At 39.8% G+C, this 24873-nt stretch overlaps 1 protein-coding gene across 24 annotated transcripts in view; it reads right to left on the bottom strand.

Annotated features, from left to right (window-relative positions):
* Window positions 1-24873, bottom strand: part of ANK3 (ankyrin 3) — a 388642-nt gene that overhangs the window by 118869 nt on the left and 244900 nt on the right. For 15 of the 24 annotated variants that reach the window (XM_052800053.1, XM_052800057.1, XM_052800054.1 and 12 more), the window contains 5 exons: window positions 22554-22739; window positions 21969-21992; window positions 20663-20761; window positions 8116-8214; window positions 140-238 (listed from right to left, as the gene is read on the bottom strand). In XM_052800053.1, coding sequence (XP_052656013.1) covers window positions 140-238; window positions 8116-8214; window positions 20663-20761; window positions 21969-21992; window positions 22554-22739 — 507 coding nt within the window. The remainder of the gene's footprint in view (window positions 1-139; window positions 239-8115; window positions 8215-20662; window positions 20762-21968; window positions 21993-22553; window positions 22740-24873) is intronic. The other 9 variants (XM_052800073.1, XM_052800072.1, XM_052800075.1 and 6 more) reach the window with 1 other exon arrangement.

The raw sequence follows: 24873 nt of genomic DNA, 5'->3' as shown, positions 1-24873 counted from the left end.
ATCTCCCACACAGTTACTTTAAATAGCTATGAAATAGCAAAGTTATTGTCAAACCCTGAAATATATAAGACATGTAGAATTACATTAAAAAAAAAAAAAAAAGTACAAGGATTATCCCAGCAGAAACAGTACCAGTTACCTTGGTTTTGGAAAGAATAGGGGCACCACGATCCAGCAGCATTTCTACAACCTGTTCATGGCCACTTCTTGCTCCACAGTGGAGGGGTGTCAACCCATCCTGTGGGACGCAAGCGTTATAATTGATTAGTTTCAGACACAGTAAAATCTTGTGCACTTTTATAAAGAGCTATGATGTCCTAGGAAACTAATTAATTCCTGCAGGATGCTGCTTTTACACAACTGAACAGCTGAACCTGTTTATTCAAATGGACAGAGTACATTTTGGGTCTGATTTTCTAAACATGTAAATAGTCATATCAAATAGTCATGGTGATCATGCACTGGGCTACTTAAAGGCTCTCACTGTACATGCAGTAAAGTGGTAAATATACATACAAGAAAAAGAGATTGCACTGCAGGTACTTTTTGCCTGCATGCCTTTGAGAAAACTGGGTCTTTCATTTGTCAGTATGCATCAAAGTCAATGGATGTCATGAATAGTCCTTTTGTCTGAGAGGAAAAAAAAAAAATCTTTCCTACTTAGACTTTTTTTATTACACTGATTTTGAGAGGTGTATAGCAGATGAGAAAACCACCTTAATCCCAGGTGATAAAAGTATGTTGGATTAACTTCTGCCTCTTGTCATATAGACCATACTTGTGTGACTTCCAGCTGAATGACTGGTCTAGAGTCAAGGCATACTGTCAATACCTCTTTTAGAATAGTTTGCTTAGTAATAGTTATCATCATATTAGAAATACATTCTTTAAATAAGAACATGACTCTTTTTAACATTAACAGAGTTATTCCAAACTGATTTGATTATTCTTTGACCTGTACCCTGTTTACAGTGCTCAGGTAATCTGCTGTACATGAGTGCTATGACGAAAGATAGCACATATACCTTGAGTAACTGTGAGTAAAGTCACATGGAGTTTTTCAATGCTGCATGACATAGTGCTTGTTACAAATCATAATGTCATAGTTTCAAGAAAAATAAGGAAGAAAAATTAATGTTTTCAGAATTAGCAAGAGCAAACATTTGATTTCTTACAAGCAAAACAAATATGCAGGAGATACTGTCACACAGAAACAATATTGTATTTTCACTAAATATGTCAAAAGAGAAGCCTTTATAAGAAAGGTTGAAACTAATAAAGAAGAAAGATTATTAGTTTTCGAAATACAAGTTATAAAAGAAGGGGCTTTTTTCCAGTGTCTTCTGGCACTCTTAAAAACATATATATTGTATTGCCTAAAATATATATGTCACATCATTTTTGTAAAAAAGATTATCTAAAATTCCTTCTCACGCATCCTGTGCTCATTAATTCATGCACAGGCACTCCCTCTGTGTCTGTCTCTGTATGGTAGCAAGTACTATTAAGATACCTCCATAGACATAGTTTCCATGCATAACTACAATATTCTTTCTTGATAATTTCTAAACCATTACACTCTACTAAAACATCAGCTTAAGGCCTGCAAAGTGTAGAGGGCAGCTGGGGAGAGGGAAGTAGTGATTCAGAGAGCCTTACACTCCCCTACTACTTTCTTGCCCTCTCCTAATAAGCCTATGAAAGACAGCAGACAGAAATTGATTAACTTTTTCTGCTAGTCCCATTTAAAACTTGTATTGTTCTTGTTGTGCATGTTCTTCCACTTACAGTAAGGCATATGTTTTCAATGTAGATGAAGAAAAGATTTTGGTTCAGACTTGATTTCATCAGGACTCAGGGAGTCATTTGTTCACGCAAGATGAACACAGTTTGGCCCACTATGTTCTTACTGGCATGTCTGGAGCTGATGCTAATGTCATTTCTGCTTCTTTCCGTTATTTCAGCCCATGAAGTACAGGGAAGGGCATCTTGTTAAAATGATACTACACAAAATAAAGATGTATTGCTCAAAATATGTAAGTAAAGACAAAGAGAAAAGATATCAAAACCCATGAATGGTACGTTTATCAGCTGAGTTGCAAATGTTTTGCTGTAGCTTCACAAGTGTTTAGAAAAGGTAATGCATATTTCTCATACCAGTAATTTCCACAGGCAAGGTCATACCAAATACTGAGCAGAATGCAAACAACTAACATAAAAATATTGCCCACACGAAAAAACATGTATGGGAAAGAAAATAAAAACCAGCAAGGCTAGGTAACTAGAGACCTGTAGGCAGGAGTTGAAGATCATGTAGATTAGACTGTTCATTCTTCTTACCTCCTACAATTATCATATTCTCCAGGTACATCAAAGATACTCAAGGATATCAGGCACAAAACTGTAAGTTAGGGAACATTTTCCAGATTTTATGGCCCCCCAACTCATTTCACCACCGTACCATGGATAGTACATATCAAGCTCACGGAGAATGAGACACATTTGATCATCTTCATGCACTAGACTAGACCCTTAAAAACTACTTCAGTGCTCCCCAGAGCACAGTGCCTGGCCGCCTCGGCTTGTGCCTAGGGCTGACAAGATTCCTGTGGCACATGAGGTGGCAGGCAGTCATGCTTGGCCAGCTAGAGCTTGTTCTAGTCCACACGGCAGTCACTACCTCCAGATGCATCACATGGCGTGACACAACATTACAATGCAATATAGGTGCTTGTTGGGACAGCCGATCTATAGCTATTGTTAAGGTGATGTCAGGACTCCCACTGTGAAGAGCAAATACACTTGAAGACAGCTCATTTAGCTGCAGAGATCTTTTCTTGTACTCTGAAAAGACACTGTCTATTCACCTGGCTTGGTTAATTGATATATGGCACTAAAAGCACGTAAAGAAATGTGCAGAGGCAATCTGAAACACAGATCAGAGAAAGATTTTGTTTAAAAAAAAGAGAATCCAAGATTAAAAGAGACTGCTCCGAACTCAGCAAGACTTCACTGATTTTGTCAGGAGATTTTCTAGTTGCTTATTTACTGTTCATATAGACTATACTATGCGAAGCGTAAAATATATTACATGTATTAGGAAGCAAACTTGCCTTGATATGATAGTCTGCAATGGCTCAGAAAAATCATTACAAACGATTATGACAATAATCTGCAGATTAAGGACTCTCTAAGTATGTGCTGACATGATAAATCATATCATCTGTATTATCTATCCCTTCAGAGAGCCTGAGAGCAGCTCCAGCAAAGCCAGGAGGACAATAGGAGGAGTTCTGCTTAGGCACAAACTTCCCATAAGTATTGCACACCCATCTCTGGGGCTGCTGCTCTTCCTTTAGCTTTTATTTCAAACATGCACACATCCCCCACACACCCCAAATAAATGAGATCTAAGCATTGTTTCTGGTCCCTGTTGAGACTTGGATACCTGTGTAGCTCCCTGATCTTGTTACACTGGGATCACAACTGGCTTGATGTTAGCAGATGACGGTACAGGGAGTTGAGCCTCCCTGCTGCAGTGTGTTTCCCTGCCACCACCTGTGGCTCTAAGGGACCCCTGAGCAGCATGGGTAAGCATAGACCAGCCTCCCTGTGCTCCCCAGCTACCCCTTCCCTGTCAATGCTCACCCAGGATTTCCCTCACATAATGGGATCCTCTGGGCTGTACCTCAAATCCATGGTTGCCTCAGTATCACAACTCTCGCATCAGCAAGCATCAGCTTCTAACCCAGTCTAAGAGTGATGAAATTAAGCACAATGCCCAGTAAAACTTTACTGTGATGCGTATATTCAGCAAGAGCCTGTCAGACTTTGAGCCAAATCCCAGAGCCTGTCCATGGCCTTGGCAGGAGTGGGACAGGCGCTCCACTTCCCTGAGACAGAGGTAGAAGGCATGCTTCCCCAGGGGAGCAATTACTGCTGCCTCCAGGGTTTATCATACTCATCGCTGCTTAGTGAGTCTCAGTGCACGTGCTTCAGTCTAGCAGGGCTCTGTATCTCATGGTCCCTCCATGCTCTAAGTCTCCTGAATTCTTCACTTCATTGGCACTATTGCAAATTGCCCCTTCTGTACAATACGGCAACAAATGAGGTTTGCTCTTCCTACGCACACAAAATGTACTTAGGAGTGCCAAGGCAGTGATATTCCTGCAGTTATTTTATATCTTAATACAAGTGGCTTTTCTGGAGCAGCTTATGTATGATCTGATGCATCTTAAAAGAGCATATCCCACATGTTTTCATGCAGATATGAGTGCTGGCCTGTTATTTAGCTGCAAAATCAGTAGAATGAAGATTATAAACACTTACTGTTAATCCAGGCTAAAACTTGCTTGCTGCCTGCTTCAGACACAAATTCACTTTGGCTTATACAGTATTAGACAGCCAAAGAAAATCAAGCTAATTTAATCAACCTTTCTAATTAAACATTATTTTTTAAAGTTTTTTCTAGAAGACAGAGAAAAAATAATTAGGGCAACACTCAGTAAACACACTACATGAGGCATTAATAGGTCTTTGCTTAGAATGTTAGTTAAAAACCTGAACGATAAAAGCTGCCCTGGATGGACAAAAGCAGCACAGAGTTCTTGAGGAGTACCCTTAAGAATTCAGTACAAAGCCCCAAATACCAGCTGCTAGACATCTCACACAAAAAAAAGGACAGAGAGAAGATAAACAGCTGGTTAAAATAAACAATGCAACATAAGTGTGAACTAAAAGGAAAAAAAAGAGATAGCTGAGCCTCAAAATAGTTGTAAGATCATTTTTGGAAATAACCTCACATGCTCACACATTATCTCAACTCCTAAATACAGCTTGCAGGTGTGCAACAATATTTATGGTGCTCATCAAATCCTAGTCCTAATGAATACAGAGAAATTGGGAGCCCATGGATGACTTATACAATAATTTAAACAGGATAAGGATTTAGGCCTTCATGTTAACCTTCTATGCAATACTTCAGCACTGCAGTTTCCAGGACCATCCGCCTTCAGCAAACGCAATGCTCATGGGAATGAGTAAGGAAGAGAAATCATTATCCCAACTTATTTAATACGCAGGAAAGGCTTTATGTGAATTTATCTATAAAATGAGTATGTTTGTGAAAAACAAAAACAGACATTACATGAAGCGTATTTCGTACCCCATACAGAGAATGGATTGCAGAAACAGATCACAAAACGACAGCTGAATAGCTGAACCTGTCCCACCTAAGAGTCAGAGTAGCAAATCCTGTCCCTGTTAGTGTTTGGTCAATAACACAAAACAGTATCTTCTGCATACTCATTTAAAGGTGAATTACAGACCTGATACAGGAGAAACAAAAGCCTAGGAATTTCAGCCTCTCAGCAAAAGAAACAAGCAATTTTCAAGAATTTTTGCCCTTTCATACAGGTACAGAAACTTTGCCATTCACCTTTAAGGGGATATATTGTTTTCTATAACCAACATTTGCATTAAATAATATCACAGTGTCCAAGACAAAAACTATTTTAACCAAACAAAAAAAAATTCTGCTCATCTCTTATCCACAAAAACTCTACTCACCTCTTTAAAACCTCTTAAAAAAAAAAAAAATAGAGGTCTCACATTATAAATCTGGTAATAGGAGCCTCACTTATTTTCATGTGCAAATCCCATCTATTTATCAAGTTGTGTGTGCATTCAGCACCCACATCGGCCCCTCAAGGGCACACCACAAGGCTGGGCTCTGGCTGGGCATCCAGTCAATAGGCATGACTTGATACACGTATCAGAAAAGACAGCCTTGGCTGCTCTTTGCCTTTCAATACATTCAGTAGTGGTAATGCTGTTGCAAAAGGATATGGCTAAAGCTTTTGTCATCCTGTATTTTCATAAGACCATTCTGTGTCTGGGACATTAAAAAAAAGAAAGGTTCTTAAAAAAAATGAAATGACTGCAAAGTTGACACACCTCAACTGTTCTGCCTTGGAAAACAACATTGGGTCAGGTAGGAATAACAAGAGAGATTTAGCAGGAACACATGTTCTAACAGCTCACAGCAATTAATCTTTGCTATTGAATATGAGAACTAGGCAGACACTCCTGAAACAATGTCCTTTTTTCATCTAGCACCACATTAATCTCAGCCTTCTATTGCTTCTCCTATTGATTTGTAAATCCTTCCTGATCTACTCCAGCGATGCTCTTCCCTTTCTCGATCATGCAGCTGTCTGCTCAGTTCAGTGAGTCTCCTCAGCAGAGGCACAGGCTGCCCAGACCACAGACTGATAAACCCTTGCCAGGATGAGTCAGTGCCGCCAGGAGCAAAACTTCCACTTAGTCATTAACTGCCAGAAAATGATGCCTCTGGTAATGCCAGAGAAGTGCAATGATGAGTGACACACGTACAGCACAAGCAGGAGAAGTTACGCAAATCCCTTCTGATTTATGGAGAGGATGGGTGTTTGGGAAAACAGGCAGTCTCTGGGAGAAGCCAGAAAAAACAAAACACCACTTCATGAACCACACTTATCCGTTGCCTTTTGCCTCCCTGGGAAGCTCTGCCAGACTCAGGAGCTGTTAATGCTTCTACCCTCTTCCTGGATCCTGTTTCCATCCCAGCTTGTATTTTTAGTTACATAAATTACCCTAATATCTGATCCTGGAGCCTGTGATACAGAAAATGAAGCAGATGATGAATTTTCATAACTAAAAGAAAAGAACAAGCTGGACTCCAACTATTTAAAGTAGTGGTCCCCAACATTTTGGCTGCAGTAGGACATATAAATGCTTGTAGAGAGGAAGCAAATAGTCCCTTGCCACTTCCCTTTCTCCCTGCTCTGACCAAATGCACATCTGTCACATCACCAAAATGTGGCCCTCCCCACCACATGGTAGGCCCACACCCCTCAGCCTGGCAGCCCCCATGTAGCACGTAGGAGGCTGGTATTTTAGTCCAGAAATTATACCTACTGTTCATGTTATCCATGAAAAGTCATCTCTTCCATATTCCCCAATTAGAAAAACCAGAAACATTTCACAAAGAAATCATGAATGACTTCCAAAGGTAAAATAAAAGAAGAACTAAAGAAAAATATGTGGAAAGAGTGAAGCAATGACAAAATAAGTTGACTCAGTTTCTGAATTTGCCACAGAAACAAAAAATACAAACGTGCCTCAACAAGCACTGAAGGAAATCTCAGAGACTGCTGCAACACTGGAAAACCAAACAGAAACCTGTGGATACAGTAATAACTGTACAGAAAAATGTTCTTAAGTTACACCTTTGTTTTGTTTAGAATGATTCTGGTGGAAAGTATACAGAATAATTAAAAATGGAAAATGGACAGGTGATAAGCTAATATTGCAAGAAAATTACAACTGTCAAAAAGTTACAGGCACAGCTCCTGAAGGTTACCTCACGTGCACAGGAGCATGTTGCAAAGACTGCCATGACAGCCCACAGCACCACTAGTTCTAGGTTTACTTTGAAACATTTGACCTTTTCCTTCTCTTTTTGCCCCTGTGTAAGTAAATAAAATATCTCTAAACTGGTTTGATTGGGTTTTAACTACAGCAGTTAGATATAGCCATATGCATTGAGCTTCTAAGTCACTCAGTGGACAGAGTTAGGTGTCAACCTAACAGAAACTGTGACTATGCCTGGCACGTTTGCTGACAAATCCAGGCCAGCAGCTGAGCACCCAGTCAGACAGAGGCTGAGCTGCATAAGACTCATCAGCAACATCGTGCTCTGTGACACTGCCCTGTGGATAATGAAAGGCAAACACCACTGCAGTTCAAAGTTACTTCTAGCATTCAAATTCTGAAATATCTGAATTTAATTCTTTCTTTTAGTATTTTCCTGTACACTCTCCTCTATGCCTGACTAAATGCTCTACAGAGAACATGGAAAATTGTTGGTTCTGAGCTTTGCCATACATGGTGTTTCACACACTGCTTTAAGAGATGTAAATTGTTAGCAACATACTGCAACCACTTTACAAAAAAGAAATGCAGTGCAGCTATGGTAAGCTGCCAGTAAGATGAATGATTCAAGCTGTACAGCAACTAACAGGTCAGAGGCAAGAATTCCACACAGTCACTCACAGCATTCACACTTAAGCTTACCCTTGTTTTGGCATCAATTTTAGCTCCTCGATCAAGTAGGAGTTTGACCATATTTGCATTTCCCCTCTTTGATGCAACATGTAACGGCGTGATATCATTCTGTGGATGAAAAAAACATGGAAGTAAATATCCATATATCTTTCTTTCATGAACTCCATGATCGGTTTGCTCACAGAATGAATTATGCCCAGTTTGCTAAAGCGTAACACAGTTTTGCTGCCCTGGGAGCATGAAAGCAAAGGGAAGCTGTATTTATCTACATAGGTGAATTACTGGCCTGATATGTTGACATATATATTATGAAGAGAAACAATCAAGTTGTGGTTGGAGTTATAAGCAGACATAATTGTGCTTCAGTTCTCAGCTTTTGTATAAGAGTTAAATTTATTCAATTTTACTGACTAAACCCTAGCAATTTAATTCAGCTATCATTGTTTCTGAGCATGTAATGATAAGGATTCATACCTCACAACTTCATTGGCCTTGTAGGAGCCATGGAAAATAAATAAAACCATTACATCTGTAGGTCTAATTCAAAAGCAACAAGATGGCAATACTATTTATTTCCAAACATTATCAGCAAACTCTGAAAGCTTCGTAACCACCTTCATTTCAGTTATATTACTAATTTCATCTACCGAATTTATTCCTCTAATTGATGTAATCCTGTACTTCAAGTGAGACTGTAAATATGTGTATATGCTTCCCTAAGTAGTGCCTGGCAGGCCAGCAGCATGCAGCAATGCTGCACATCGAGGACAGTTACATAACCAATGCTTGCGCACACAAACACACTTTTTTAACAAGATGTAGCTAGGACATTTTTTCATGCTCTGATGAATCCTTTATCTTGTGATGTATGAAGGCCATATCCTGTATATATTTGATCATATGGAGCCAAGTAAAAATAAAAGGATTTAAATAGAGCATGCAGCTACTGTATGAAGACAAATAGAATTTTAAAGAACAGGTTTCTGTGTATTCAGGGGCAGCACAAACAGCTGGCTGCATAAAACCAGCTTCCCTGTGACCGAGCAGAAAGCGGTAAATTTTAGTGAACCTGTGTCCTGTGGCTGATGGCATCAGAAAGGCACCCATCGCCTCAAATAGCTGGAGAGTGGTACAAGTGTCTTACCTGGCCAACAGACCTTTTAATAGTGCTGCCTCAAAACTGCAGGTGACTGGAGTGATAGAAAACCAGTACTGAAAAAAGATCCCCTCTCAGATGTGACAAGCTGACTCACAGCTTAATAATAATGCTGAGTACCTAATCCAGTATGCTACATATTCATCGACACAAAATTTCACTATGAAGCTAACTCACAGCTACTAGAAAGTACCAATTAATATTATCACAGAGGTAAAATACGTTTTAGCAAGATGAAATGACAGAGCTTCTTTCTCCAATATTAATGATCATTAGAGCATCAAAACAACTACTATTCCAGGATAGCTTCTCATTTCTTTAAAAAACAAAGTAAAACAAAAAGATGCATAGCACATTAAACAGAAAGTGTGCTATGCCTAGTCCTTCCAGGAATGTAAAACTGTGTGATTGCTTAATTTGTAATTTGTGAGTTGGTTTTGAAAAAAAATTAATTCTATTTGCCTGGGAGTTAACACTGGATATAATATGGGGACAGTATATTACTGTATCAGCCACAAAGAGGACAGAAAAAGAGGAGAAAAACAATTATGAGGAGATACTTTCTGCTTTTCCTCTCTTCCCAGGAGGAAAGATGTTACTGAGGTCAGAGGGAGAGAGAGAGAAATTCTACTTTCCTGAGAAAAAACAGTAAAGGAAATAACTTTTGTGTTGTCTTCAAGTAAAGGGTACTGCAGGTAATCTAGACTGAAGGACCACCTTTTTCCACTTGCTGGGGTTGATGGGCAAAGAGGTTAACTCAGTCTAATAGACCTTAGTGCTCTGCTAATATGTCAAAATAATTTAGTACTAATAATTTACTGGATCATACACAGATTAGAAGAAATACCTTTTCTAAGCATCAATAAAGAAATGGAGGAGGAAGGCACATCATTATAAAAGGTAGGACGAATACATATTAAAAAGTCTGGTTCTCATTCATCTTGACACTAAGCTAAATCAATCTACTGCAGAACAGGGGAGGGCATAACTACATAAGAACGTGCACTTTGGATCTAATTATTTGCCAGTCCTATCGTTCAAACCTCCTGTTGCCTTAAATGAAGGAGAGTTGATTCTAGGTTAGATGGATGAGTGCTGGCAGATACACACTTCAACTCCAAAAGAGATGACTTCCACTTAGCAGTTAAGGTTTAGGTCACACTGTTCACTTGCAACAGGGGAAAAAAATTTAAAAACATCCACTTTCATGTTCAAAAAGGAGTCCTGTTCAAATGACCGTCATATTTCTGGTTAGTACTGAAACTATCAGGACAGTGCAGTTCTCTCTCAGCTTCTGACAGGGGTGAGCACCCTGGCGGGGAACGTGGGGAAATTCTCCAGCACGGAGTAAGGAATGAGCTCACTTCTGCAAGCTGGAGAGCTAGCAATCCATCTTTCCTCCATTTGATCACCTGTCTTCATAAAAAACATAAATTTAATGTCTGAAGGATCTTTAAACCTTTCAATATTTGGTTGAAAATAGGCAGCAAGTTCACATTAGGAAAAGATGGATGGATAAAGGATGTGATCACTTTAGACACAGTTTGTTAGGAAAACCAACAACACACAGCTACCCTGAAATAATGAATTAAGCAGGAGAAATCAAGCAAATGAAACCCTATATGCCCAGTGAAATATCTGTCCTTATGGATGATCAAACTCAGGTCTTCTTTCCTGGGAAAAGGGCACTGCAGCACTCACTCTCTGGGAAGGAGGATGCAGTTTTTGTCATACTCTACTAACCTATTCAGACAGTTCATAAAAAGAATTAAGAGACAAAGAACAAAAAGCATGTTTAGCTCAGGAAAACACTGTGGGGAAATGAAGAGGAAAAAAGAGGGGGCAGGTCTCTTCAGAATTTAATTTTGCCATTTACCTCGTTGAGCTTTTACTGGTAACAATCAATATGAAGTAATAATTCTGCTGGCTGAGAGTTCTGATTCCATGCAGACAAAGAGATGCATTGTGTGAATGCTTGAATAATTGCACACTGAAGTTTATGGCAAGCAATTTGTCTTTCATCAATACTGTGTTGTGTGAAGGCTTAAAGAATTATACGTAGATATATCACACATATGGCGCCTTCCCATCTCTCATCTAACAATTAAGAATGTGAACTGAGAAGTTAAACCTCAGACAACATCATCATTAATGTTTCTGACAACAAAACGTAAAGCAAGCAACTCAAAATCGAGTTGTTTGTACTTGTCACAAGAAACAAGAGATAAAAAAATCTTCATAATATGTGCAGCTTGGGTGTAGGTTATTAACACTAAAACTGTGGTATCAGCAAACAATATAGCCACCGAATGTAAGGTTCTGAATTCTTCAGTAAATCAACAGCATCTGCTGTCTTTTCAGTCTATTTTTATCTGTTTGATCTATAAATTTCTCCCTTTGTTCTTAAGATAAAATAGTAAATCAGGAAACTTTTGAAGATGTTTTTCTGCAGTAATAAAGCTGAAATGCCTTCAAAAAGTTGCCATTAAAAGATGTGGTTTAGATCTAGAATGTCTGTTGGAGTGCTTCTTGCCCTCACTGTTGAAATTTCAAATGCTGGATAATGTCTCAGGTAGACCCCTTGACACTGAGATCCAACTTGCCATTCAACTTGAGAGTTGACAAATTCTACAGGGAATATGAAACATAACTTGTGAGAATAGCAACCTGAAACTATGCAATAAATGCTCATACGATTATGAACTAGCACATAGCCTTTCCTCTCCGCCTTGGCAGGTTTCCTGGGGTATATGACTTGAAGTACTCTGAAACTTTATATAGCTCAAAGTGTGACAGATTAGATGCATGCAATTTTTTTCTATACCTCACATCATTGTCGATGGCTGTTTTCCCTTTATCTCTATCCATTGCCTGCTGCAGACACCACCCTCTCAGACAGGCCCTGTGCCTTCCTTCAGAGCCTCACAACATCCAGAAATACAATGGGTGACAAGTGACCTGCTTTTACATTCAGTGGCTTTTGCTTGTGCCTGATCAGAGGAAACACTAAGCCCTTTCAGCTGCAGCTCTCTATCTACAGCTTCACAAGAAAAAAACACCTTTGAGCTATCCTATGCTGAGCAATAAGCCACCTACATTTCCCATCTGAAATGAGATCTGCTCCCCTCTGACACATGGCATTATCCAACACAGTTCACCACAGTAGTCAGAATTAGTCCTTACTATTACAAATTAGCAACATGAATGGTTAGGAAGTCAGAAAAAAGTAGGGATAAACTTAAAATTGACAGAATGCAAACACAGTACATCTTATAAGTTTTATTTTAACGCATTTAGAAAATGAAGAATTCCCCCTGGTTTCTGGTATGCTATGCTGTCCTAGGGGATTGGCTCCTTCTCTCATCAGTCTGAGTTTACAAGCATAAGGATGCTAATAATAAATAAGAAAAGTAAATGTTTGCACTTACAGTATCACATTGGGCTCTGAAATGTACCTTTAAAAAAAAGCACACAAAAAAGGGGTAAACCTTTCCCAGTCATGTGCTGCATTGTTTTAAATGTTTACTGACTGGCACATCACGTAGGGACTGTGAAGACTCATTGCCAGCCTCATGGGGACTTGATATTTCTCCTTGTTATCAATGAGAGAACTTACCTCCACCTCTGAGCTCTCCTCCCAGCCCCTCACTGGGGTGTAGTTTTAATCAGAAAGATTTCACTTCTTTATCTTTGATTTTTTAAAAAAAAACAGTTTCTTGCCAAAATGTTCAGATTAACTTGCAATTTAGTCAGATAGTCCTCAGTTCTCAACTGAGAGCAGACTCTGGGAAGAGCTTAATATTGACAAAGAATGTGTGAATAAAACAGAAGCTGAAAATAGCCAGACTGCTAAAGCAGAAATTTCCTATACAGTCTGGAAAATCCCTCCATCATTAGGGGTTCTTAAGGAAAGAGCATAATGTTGGCTGCTGGTTGTTGTATGCTGGAATTGTCATCAACAACACTGCATAGATATTACCACTATTACCAGTTCCTGGAGGTATGGGAAGCTTGTGCTGTGCGTGTTAAGACTATCACATGCAACTACGCAAATACATCAATATGTTTTATATGAAAACACTCAATATTCTCTCCTGTATTTTTCTGCAATTCAGAATTGGAGCTACAACACAGCAGAACCCGTGCAGAGAAAAGTCTTATATTCTAGTAGCAGTTACTGAGATCACCGAGACTTGCATAGGACTTTCTGAAATTAAAGAAATTATAGGTACAAACACTCAATCAGATGCTTTCCAGGAAACCTTACAGCAGAGCATAATGTTTTAGCTTTTTTCTCCTCTACTTAATGTTAATAAGTCTTATACTGTGCTAATTCAGTTCTTATATGCTTATATACTTATCTTTCTTCAGGCTTGAAATGTATACAATGAATCCTGGAAGAAAAGAAGGAAGAGTATAGCAAGGAGCTGTTATGGCAAACTACCACTAGGGAAATAAAAAGATGTTTTTCTCTTATGTTACTGTCACTTATATATTGTCTGTTCTTTTTGATGGGCTAATGGTGTTCTGCTCCTCAGCCTCAGGGTCATCATTAATGCATGCCGTCCTCACAGCACCCTCTCAAAATTACCAGATCCTTTCTCAACCTTCCAGTAAGCAAACTTTCTGTCGGCAAAGCCCAATCCGAGTAGAACTGAGATCTCCTCTAGAATAAGGAGTGTTGTGTATCAGGAAGGCTGTTCACAGGGTTAGATGCAGTTTTACGGCACAGTGACTACCTCCTGTTTGCTCTGGTAAGAAAGATATGGGCAGAGGTCATCTTCATGTAGAGGATTCCCTTGCTACCTGAATCTTCTGACTTGCTCAAGTACAGAATGGATGTGGGGGTCACAGGGGTTTCTTTCACCTGTTGCTCTGGAAGTTGCAGAGAACAATTTCTTTCTTTCTTCCTTCCTTCCTTTCTAACCACTGTGCTCCTCAGAGACAGGTGGAGTTTCAGAGGCATTTCCTCACCTGGACTATACAGATCTTTCCACTGGAAGATAATCTCAGACAGAAGAATGATATCTCAAGACTGTGAACCCCCAAAAGACAACTTTTTCCTAACTATAATTCCCAGAAAATACAGTTTATTCAAAGCACCTTCTTCACCTCCCTGGTCTGCATAGCAGCCTTGGAGAAACACTGATTTGCACTTTCTTGTTGCTGAATTAGCATGGGGCAGTCTGGACACACATCTCCATTGCAGCTGGCTGGGAACTGCAGCAGATAAAATTGCCTGCCCTCCCTGTGCACTGCTCCTGGGGATGCCCAAGCAAGGCCTGAATGGGAAAGGGCAGGCACTCTGCAGGGGTCTGATTTATAGCAAAAGAGCTTTCTTGCACAGGGTACCATAGGTATAATCAGACCGCTAAGGAAAATGGTTTCTCCTTCCTTCCAGTGGCTGTTACTTGCTTTAGCATGTATCTAGATACACCTTTCCAAGTCCTAGATACTGAAGTGCAAGGCAGTCTAGAGCAAATTTGAAGGGAGCAGTAGAGATAAAGAAGAAGAAATCCTTCTGTGACCTGTCCTTTTTCTCCAGCACCCCACCCACCTGCAGACTGAAGATGACCTGATTCTGGTAAAGAAAGTCAAGCCAATGGCACGAAGCCCCTGCAACAGCTTCCAGCTCCAGAAGTAGCAGCTAGGATGGGAGCACAGCAGCTTTCACTACGCATGTGGTCACTGTATGCCAGCAACAGATCTCCTGAATTGAAAGCCTGGAACAAGAGAGCCTACTTGGTGAATTTCACCATTTTCTCCATACTAATCACTAGGTTGGTAGTTCCAGGAGACGGGAAGTAGATATCAAAATTATTAAAATTCTAGGTAACACACCAGATACAGTTTGATTCAAAGGCACAAGTGGCTGATGCACAATATTTTTCTTAACAGCAATTACTTTTTCCTGTTGAAAAAATTGATAAAATAGGTTGATTTAATGGTCTTTGGCCTTCTTTCAGTTTGTAACTAGGATTTATCTGCACCTCTCCAACATCAGGTGCCATTGCCAGCTAAAAGAATGGTGCCTGGAATTGCTGCAATCCTTCAAAGCCCAGGTAGTGACTACACTTACATGTTAATATGGCTGAGAAAGGAGACTGACTTCATCCTTAGTTACCCTTTATTCTCTTCCTCTACTTCTTTAGCCCATATGTGATTGCCTCCCAGTTGAGCAAGAGGGAAATATAGTGATGCAATGAAGGAATTTCTTTAGCTTTGAAGGGTTTCAGAGAAGCATAGCCATACACTTGAAAATGTACTACAGAAAAAGGATGATGAATAGACATAAAATGGCCATTACTTCTACAATGCATACCCTGCCAGTAATTGTGACAGGTTTATTGCTGAGTTTGAGCCCAAGAAGTCAAGCAATTTGGAATGAGTATTTTTCCTTCATTACAAAATGGCAAACATCCAGCCCAATAAGGAGATCTTGTTTCACTTGGGCTGAGGTTATTAAGGTTCTTGGAGCTGCCTCCCTGTAAATAAGTAGAATCAGGGGCATCACAAGCTGGTTTACTGAAATGATCTTCATCCATCCCACAGGGAACTTTCCATGTTGTGCCACCTTCCCTGCAGCAAGACTAGAGAAGAAAGCACAGACAGAGAAGTGCTAATGCAGTTCAATGGAAGAGCTGACATGAAATCAGTTGCTGGGCTGGAAGAGTGCAAACCAAAAGCAGATATGTTTCCAACCCTCCCAAGCCTCTATGGTCAGCAGGTACACAGGCTGGCAGGCACTGTAACACCTGTAAGAACTCCTGGAGCTACACCTATTTTTCTTATATGCAGTGAAAGAAGGGAACAAGGGAGTATATGACAGCTGAGAGGCAGACAGGTGTATACCAGTGGGGGTGAGGGGAGCAGCTGCTACTGCGTATCACTGGGGACATCATTTACTTACTGTACAGCACCACTGCTCACCTCCTGCCCACACACTGAGAGCCATCATCAAGCTCATGTCTTTCCCTGCCTTCATTGCTGGAGCCTCTTTTTTCCCTCGGGCCTCTCAGAAATGCACTGAAAACACAGCAGCTAGAGGGATCTCCTTTGCTACAGGTCTGGCCTCCTTTTTCTTACATCCTTTCACCAGCTCCTCTTTTCACCACACTTGCCCTTGTCCTTAAGGCTTAGAGCTCTGCCTTCATCCTACAAGTCCATTCACATTTTCTCCACCCTTCCCCACCTTCACTACATCGATGGTGGGAGCTAGCTATTTATCCTTCCTTCACACATTTGTCTTCATGTTGCCCCCTCCACACAAGCATCTTCTGTTACGATAATCCTCTGCTGTTGTTCAAATCTCTCCCTAGAACTGATACTTGCCTAAATAGTTTAAACATAAATTGAGAGATAGACAAGTAGTGTTGATTCATATTTATTTAACAAGAACAAAGGAAAAATAGTTGGTGGTTTGCAAAAGCATGGAGTGCTTCTGAAAGCTACAATACACACATAGTATGGTTTTACTTGGGTTACAGCCCTTCTGAATCTTTGCTCTGTTCTTGTCTTAGGTTGTCAACAACTCAAACAAGGGCCCTTCCTCTAGACGGGTGACAGCACATTGTGGATATTGTTTACAGAAATTAAAACAAGAGGCAATGAGGTGGCAGTGGGCAGGCTGTACCCGTGGGTCATTTTTAGTACCTGTTCTAGTAGTACCTCTACCTGTTTTGCAGTTTGGGTAATCAAGGATCAAGCAAAGGCTCTGTTACTTGGTGCTGATAATTGTACTTTACGCTCAACTTATACTGGTGCTATGTTTGCCTACAAATTCACTGCTCTACCAGAATCTAATCAATCTTTCTGTGAAGCGCTTTCATTACCCGCAGTCTAATAAACACTAAAGAACAAAATTCAACTCCATATTACTATTATTTATGCTACAATTCCTTCTGTCGCAGCTACTTTACCTAGATTTGCAACCACCGTGCAGTAGATGTGCTCTCTGGATGCCCCCACCCAGCTATCACAAGCACAAACAAGCCGTTCAGTGTTCTGAGTCACAGCGTCAGCCCACTGCTCTTTAGGGCTGATGTCATTGCATTTGTACTTCCCTGGCTATCTGAGCAGTCTGCCTGCCTCTCTGAGGATGACAACTAATGGAGAGAGAACCTGGAATTCCAGATCTTGAAGAGGAGGGGAGGATGGCCTTATTACTACGGATGTGCTCTCCATCAGTGCCCCTAATCCAGAACAGAGCTGCTGAAGCCTAAGATTTATTATTTTATTAAAACAATCATAGGCAGATGATATTTAGTGGTACTGGCATTAAATGCTGCTAATTGCTAATGTAGTAGCATTGCTAATCCCTAATCTTGTTTCTGAGTGGGAAAGAGTTGACCCAAGACCCCCTTCGCCTTCCTTGCTCCTGTGATCAGAGCCTATCAAATACTGAATGCCAAAGCTTATGACCGTTTGAAATGCCTTAATGGTCTAATTTGGTCACTTTAAGGATTTGAGAATAAGAGGTCAATGTTATCAGTGAAAGGAAAGCACGCATAGTCAGAAGCTTCCCAGAAACTTAACGCCCAAATCTACTCTTAACTTGTGAACTTCATGTGGATCTAACCTGGCACCTCTCTCTCGCCAATAACATGAAATACATTTACTGATTAATGTGATTTTGAAAACATCATTTGTGGGTGATATATGAGAGTTGATCCTTACCTTTGATACTCAGCTATCAGCTTGACCCTATATCTGCTAGTACTCTTCTCACCAGCATTAGTAGGTACTGGATCATGCCTTATACAGTGTCTTTTAGCTTTGGGGTTTTATCTTCATTAACAAATCACTGAATGATGCTATGTTGAATGAATAGCGGCCAGCATCAACACTATTCACCTGCACTCCTACTTACAGTTTAAGGAAAACATTCTGGGTCTGTCTTTGAAATTTCTGTTCCCACTCTATCACACCCTCTACCAACTCCCCTTACTAATCACAGACAATCTCTAAAAAAGAACCGTTCAGGTTTTTTGGGGGGGGGTTAAATGTGAGAAGTCTTATAAGTAATGCAGTAGTTTCTATGCTAAATAAACATGGTATTATTTTATTGTTTTCATGGATTTGCAATGCTTATCATAAACACTTTGCTACATGTAAATATGTTCCTTAACTATAGAAGCATTCATGATTTTACATACGCAAACTACCTAAAGTAAAATAAAATACTACAATTTGCTTTTTGTTATGTGACAAATGCTCTAAGCAGTAATATAGTACTTTTCCTCTTGTAAAAGTAATAAACACAACACATGATCAAAATCTCTGAAAAGGAGCTGCTGAATTATCCATACCACATAATTCCCCTCATAAATATCATCTTGAATACACATTGGGTTCTTTTGCTCTGTCTACTTTAACTGAAAGGTTGCTCCAGAATCTCATTACTTAAATTTAATATTAATTCTTAAACATTTGTTAATTAATATTAATTATTAATACTTAATATTAAATACCTAAATTTCTAGACAACATTTACTTATGGCCAGTTTATACCTATTTACTCTTACATCAGCATTTACCTTCAGTTTGAATGCCTCTTGCTCCCTTGAGTTTCTCTCCCTATTGTCCTAGGGACCACTACCACTTCTCCTCCCTAGTTTTGTTTTGGTAAGGTTTGGTGAGCCAAATTCTTGCACAGCCTCAGTTAGTTCTGTTTTGTTTTGGTGGGTTTTTTGTTTGGTGGGGGTTTTTGTTTGGGTTTTTTTGTTTGTTTGCTTGGGGTGAGGTTTTTTTGGTCTATATCAGAAATACCTTGGAATAACCTGAAATCACATTTGCTTTGGGGGGCTTTTTTTTTTTTTTTTAACCATAACACACACCACCCAGTGAACAACTAATATAGACAGGTTCTTCTCTTTCTTGGTTGGTAGATTGTTGGAGAAACCAACAGGAGAAATACATGTACTCTTTAGCCAGGAGTTTGATCTGTTTTCCACTATGAATTTCAACACATTTCCATGTTCTGTTGCAACCATTCCTGGCTGTGTGTCAGCAGAAATTCCATAGGCATCTTCTTATTTGTAACAGCCCAAGCCATTACTGAAGAAGCTAATGAGCAAACAAATTTTTAAGAACTTCAGTAGGAAGTTCTAGCTCCAGCATTTTACAACACTAACATATTTTGAATGTTAGTCCCTTTTCTATTTATCTGTATGTCCCTAATCACTCTCCCTGCTTTTCCCTCGTAAAGCCTTGCATACTCTCATAGCACCTACTCAGCTTTCTGCCCACGTCCTCTCTACCCTACCATTCTCTAACCCTCCATCCTGGATCATTAAATTTTGTGTTACCTCTGCATTTGCTTTTCTTTTGTCTCTGGTCTCATGCCTGGCACAATCTGTTTCCTTGCCCTTCATGTTGCTGTATCCTTGTCCATATACATTTCTTTATTTTCCTGCTCTTCCAACTATATATAACTTCCCTCTGTCATTTTCTGTCCTTTACACTTCTCCTGCTTACATTTTGTTGTTCCCACATCCTCCCTACCCTGACCACACTCCTTCACTCTAATATTCCTCTTTGGTCTCCTGACAGACCCGACCCTTGGCAGCAGATACAGTCAAACTTTGGCCCAGGCTGTGAGATGAGGGCCTGCTGGCACCAGGCTCACAGAGCAGTCCAGCTGCCTGTGGGAGGGTGGGCCCACTCCCCAAGCAAGAAGGCGCAGCGGAAGCCACCGGCCAGCTGCTCCCCACCCAGCCCAGAGTGAACCAAGGGGACACCAGAAAGCCCATACCATTTTCCTCCTGGCTCCTGATCCTTTTTCATACATCTGAGGAAATACCCTGTCACTCCCTGGGCTGTCATGACTTTGGTGCACAGCTTACAGGGTCAGGAAGGTTAGTTCCCCCACTCTACAGTGGCTTTTGCCATACAGCTCCCATTATCGATTCCCCTCTGTTTCTATACCTCATTTCATTTTCTACCTCTCCAGTTTCTCAGATCTCCTTTATGTATCATCTGACTCTCACATATACAGTGAAGGCACAGTTGCTTTATTCACCGGTACACCTGCACTTCATGTTTGTTGGAAACAACTGCATATTGAGGACAATTCAACAGGAACAGAACTCCTGCCATATGTAAAAGCTACAAGTGGAAGCATTCATCTCACTGAATCCCAGCCTACCTTTTGCAACACTGGAACTATGAAAATAGCAGCTTTTTTTGATTAAAACAGAAGTTTTCAAAGGTGAGGACTAAAGGTCAGGTTTAGTTCAGCAGCCCAGGGAAACCCCTTTTACACCCTATGGTAACAGAACAGGAGCAGTGAGGCCAGGCCCCTCGGCTTGCAAGAGCAATGTACCTTTCCACATCTTTGTTGAAAAAGTGTTTCAAAGTGATGATTAGGCAAAATAAGCATAACTAAGATTTCACACTTACCCTTGCAGTGAAGTCCACAGCAGCACCCCGATTTAACAGCAATGTAGCTACATTGATATTTCCATAGTGAGCAGCTATGTGGAGGGGAGTGAACCCACTCTGGAAAAACAAAACATAACCAATAGATACTTATTTTTTTATATCTCATTGGTACTCCAAAATTTGTATCACATCACTGACAAAAGCTAGTAATAGGAGTCTGCTGCAAATCACCATTCCAATTCTGTACTCGTTTTCACTCACTAACATTTACTTAGAGACTCTCAGAGAGTCTAAATAAAATCATATTGCTAAGCAGGAGAGAAAAAAATTAACATAATTATTCAGAAGACCAGAAGTAAGATAAAGCTTTCAGTTATTCCAGAAAAACAACAGCAAAACATTTGAGTATTAAAGCAATGATCTGTCTTCTATATGAAATTAATTTCTAACTAGAAATATCTAGTTGTTATTGGTATTATGTCAGTCTTGCAAGCTAAATCTCTTAGAGATTCTTTACAGAAGTTCAGATACAAGTCCTTTAATGATACTTGCTGTTTTTTATAAATTCAAAGTAGATGCAAATGAAAACAACATCAAAGATTATTTTAAATTATTAATATGGATTCTTTTTTCCAAGGGTTAGTACCATAAAGATCAGTCTCCCACTGTGGGCAATCGCACTGGGTTATGTTCAGACACCATGAGTTACCACCCTAATTAAAGATGCCTTACTGATAAAATTACTTCAGCAACTTATTTTCATATTTAAGTAGCTTTACTTCCTTTTAAAATAATGCTAAAACATGCAGCAATTCCATCAGTCCTGCAAAGTATGAAACCTTATGGGAACTAGATGCATTTCTAAATTGTTAGCAAGCCATGCTAGCTGCCTTTGCCTTGCTTTGGGAGTTTTGCAGATATAAAACCACTATCGGATCATTCTATTTGCTGACACCATCAAGGTAAGTGTCATGCAGAAGCCTAAAATCGAACCTGGATGCACAACATGACAGGGTTGTCTGCAGCTCTTAACACATCTGATAAACATATGCTCCACGAGAATCCCTGAAAACTCCATCTTACATAATGTGGCTCTTTTATGATGGCAGTTAGTTCCCAAGAATGCTTACTCTTACTTTTAAACCCTAGTTTCAGCTGCAGAAAGCCCTGGTATCTAAACTACAGTCTTCTCTAGCACATGCTACTTCATTTCATCTAAAGCAGGTATCTATCCTATAAAAGGCGATGCAAAAAGGAGGAGGAAGAAATGATGCAGCAGCACTAAGTCATGGAGGAGTGATGATGCATATATATTTATATATACCTCTGTTGTTCTATTCACCATCATCTAGGTTAACACATTTGGAAGCAAAGAGGGGGAAAAAATGAACGGTTAGTTCACCACTGGTGATATGGATGCAAAAAGCTTCATGATCGCTACATGGCACAGCAGCTCAGGTGACAGCACAATCGGCACACAAAGGAAGCTCGACTGAATGGAAGCTGAATGATCGAGTACTTTGAATGTTAATTGTTACATGTTTACCAAAGTTCTTAAAGTAGCAATTGCACAAATAACTAATCAAATGACTTAATTGTACAATACCTATAGCACACCACTGCAGGAGTGGCTTTCAGTCCCAAATGAATAATTCTAATAATATTTTGCTTATTATTTTCCATTTGCAAGGTTTCTACAGGAGAAATTAACCCTGATTTAAACAAAAAGGGAATGGGGGAGAAAGAGGCAAAGGAAGAAAATGAAACGTTATTCTTAATCACACACTATACAAGAAAGTTGTGTGTAACTCCGCAGCAAAATACTTCGCACTAAGGGAGATCTTCACTGGATGCAATACATGTGGCCAGCACTTAATAGCATCAAACCTTTTTTCTATTTACAACTGACCTTTGACTCCACATCAGCATTGTGGTCATTCTGCAGGAGCAGAGCCGCTGCCTTCGTATCATCCTTGCGAGCAGCGATGTGAAGGGCAGGAAGACGGACTTTTCCCTTTGTATCATTTTCAAGCAACAGCGAAACCACTTGGTCATGACCTTGTTGCAAAGCTACCGCCAAAGGCGTGAAACCATCCTGCAACATACAATGGGGACTCTCAACACATGTTCCAAGCTTTCCAGGAGGCAGAAAGGGGAAGGGAAGAGATCTCAGCATTAGTAACAGTACTGGCTCAAATTCAAACGTAAAGTGTAACATGGTACAAATTAAAAGTACTCTGCAATGACACTCAAATTAGAGTAAGGTGTTAGTGAACTAGGTCCCAAATGCTCAAAACACCTTTCTGGCACTCCAGACTTAAACATAAAATTACAAGACACAAGCAAACAAAAATGACAGCGACTTGAGAAAAAAAAGTGTGAAATTACTCATGAATTAACAGTTACATAAGTATGTGTATAATAAAGTGTATAATTCTATAAAAAGGTATAAAAAGCAGAAATATTAAAATTACAGTTGTTAATGATGTCTCCATAGCAAATTATCATCCCTTCCCCCCACAGCTACAGGTTATAATCTACGTTTTTTAAGAAAAAAACCCCAACACTTCAGCTCTATCCTCTGATATATTTTATATGTGGAATTAAAATCTAATAATATTTGAATATTAATACCACATTCTCCCAATATACCAACTATTTTACTACAACTTGCATTTATGAAAACTTATATAGATGTGATGGACAATCCTCTTACAAACAGAAATTATTTCCTTTCAGACTAGCAAATAGCCAAAGTAGTGCAGAATAAGAAACCTGAAAAATAGAAGATTTTTGTTTAAGAGATTGTAGAATGGATTCCTCAAACACATGAAAAGTACAGTCTGAGATGTTTTTATAGTTTTATTTTTATGGATTCTTAGAAAACTAAAGAATGAAAGTGTTGTCATTTAGATTCTGCTCCTTCCCAAACATTTAAGTGGCATTCCAATCCAGGAACACATTCAGCTTTGCCCAAGATAATACCCATAAATCATTCAAAAAATCACAAATGCAAATTACTCCACTTGGGATATTTATTTATTACATTTGACTCTCGATCAATGTATCCAAAGCTTATATTACTAAACTTCATTACACTTTAGTAGGTAAACACCTTCTTTTACTTTTCAACTACTTTTGTTGTGGTGAAACTGTCTAAGTGTGAAATAAAAGTGCAGCAATGACACAGAAGAATGTAGATCCTCACACTATGTCAGAAGTGCAGAGTTCAAGTGTTAACTTTTTAACTTTTAGAACTAAAAGTAATGTTTTCAATAAGGAATTTTTCTCTCTGGCTTACCAAACAGAGAGTGCCTCAATTTAGGAGGAGAAACTGGAGGAGTTCTGAAAAAGAGCATTTTTTCAAAGTTTTGAAGGGGAACAGGGGGAAAAAAAAAAAATCACTGAAATTCCTCGGGTCGTAACAAGCTTTTTTCTTTTTCATGAATTTTTCAAACTCATTTCACCACAGCCTTCCCCTCTGCCTCCAGCTCACCATCCTCCAGTAGCGGGGCAGAGCTCGGCTGCAGTCCTGGGCCATGAGTGGCTCCTGGGATGAAACAACAGCGCAGCCTCAGACTGCAGCCACATAGCAGCACAGGGTGTGAAAAATGCTGTGTAGCTCTGAAGGCCAAAAAACTCCATGAGCATCCCCACAAGAGGGCTCTGGCAATATAGCTACGCTGTACCTGCAGAAATGGAGGCTCTTGCCTGGAGAAAACCTGAGTGCGACAGCTCTCGCCCTAGTGACCCGGAGACATTGGCTTCCTGGTCCATTTATACAGCCAACAGCAGTGGCACAGTCAGCCGCCTCACAAAGAAAAGTGGTTTAGCTATCTACAATGTCTTTTCTCATTGGGCTTTTTCTTCTGCTAAAAATGCTGGTAACAGTAATATAAAAAAAAAAAAAAAGGTCCTAGGAACACATTTTCTCCTTTCCTTAGGGAAAAGGGAGTGGACAAATGGGAGGGAGCACTTCATTTCAATCCCATAACAGCTGCCATCATCCCCTATACCCCCAGTTTCATAATTCTGATGAGAGTTGCCCATCATTTCAGTGCGTGCAGAGATCACTGTACCAAGGCCAAGCAAACTGCAACCAAGGATATTAGCACTGACAAGAATGCATTTCCACCACACGCTCTCAGAAGATGCCAACTCACAAAAAGCAATTGCAAGCAAGTACCGTGATGTCAGTACTATAATTAGCAACTGCACTTTAAAACATA

The sequence above is a fragment of the Harpia harpyja genome, chromosome 10 (assembly GCF_026419915.1).
Source record: "Harpia harpyja isolate bHarHar1 chromosome 10, bHarHar1 primary haplotype, whole genome shotgun sequence".
In the NCBI taxonomy this organism is placed as follows: domain Eukaryota; kingdom Metazoa; phylum Chordata; class Aves; order Accipitriformes; family Accipitridae; genus Harpia; species Harpia harpyja.
The sequence above is the reverse complement of the archived record's forward strand: the minus strand, read 5'-3'. Positions and strand labels throughout refer to the sequence as shown.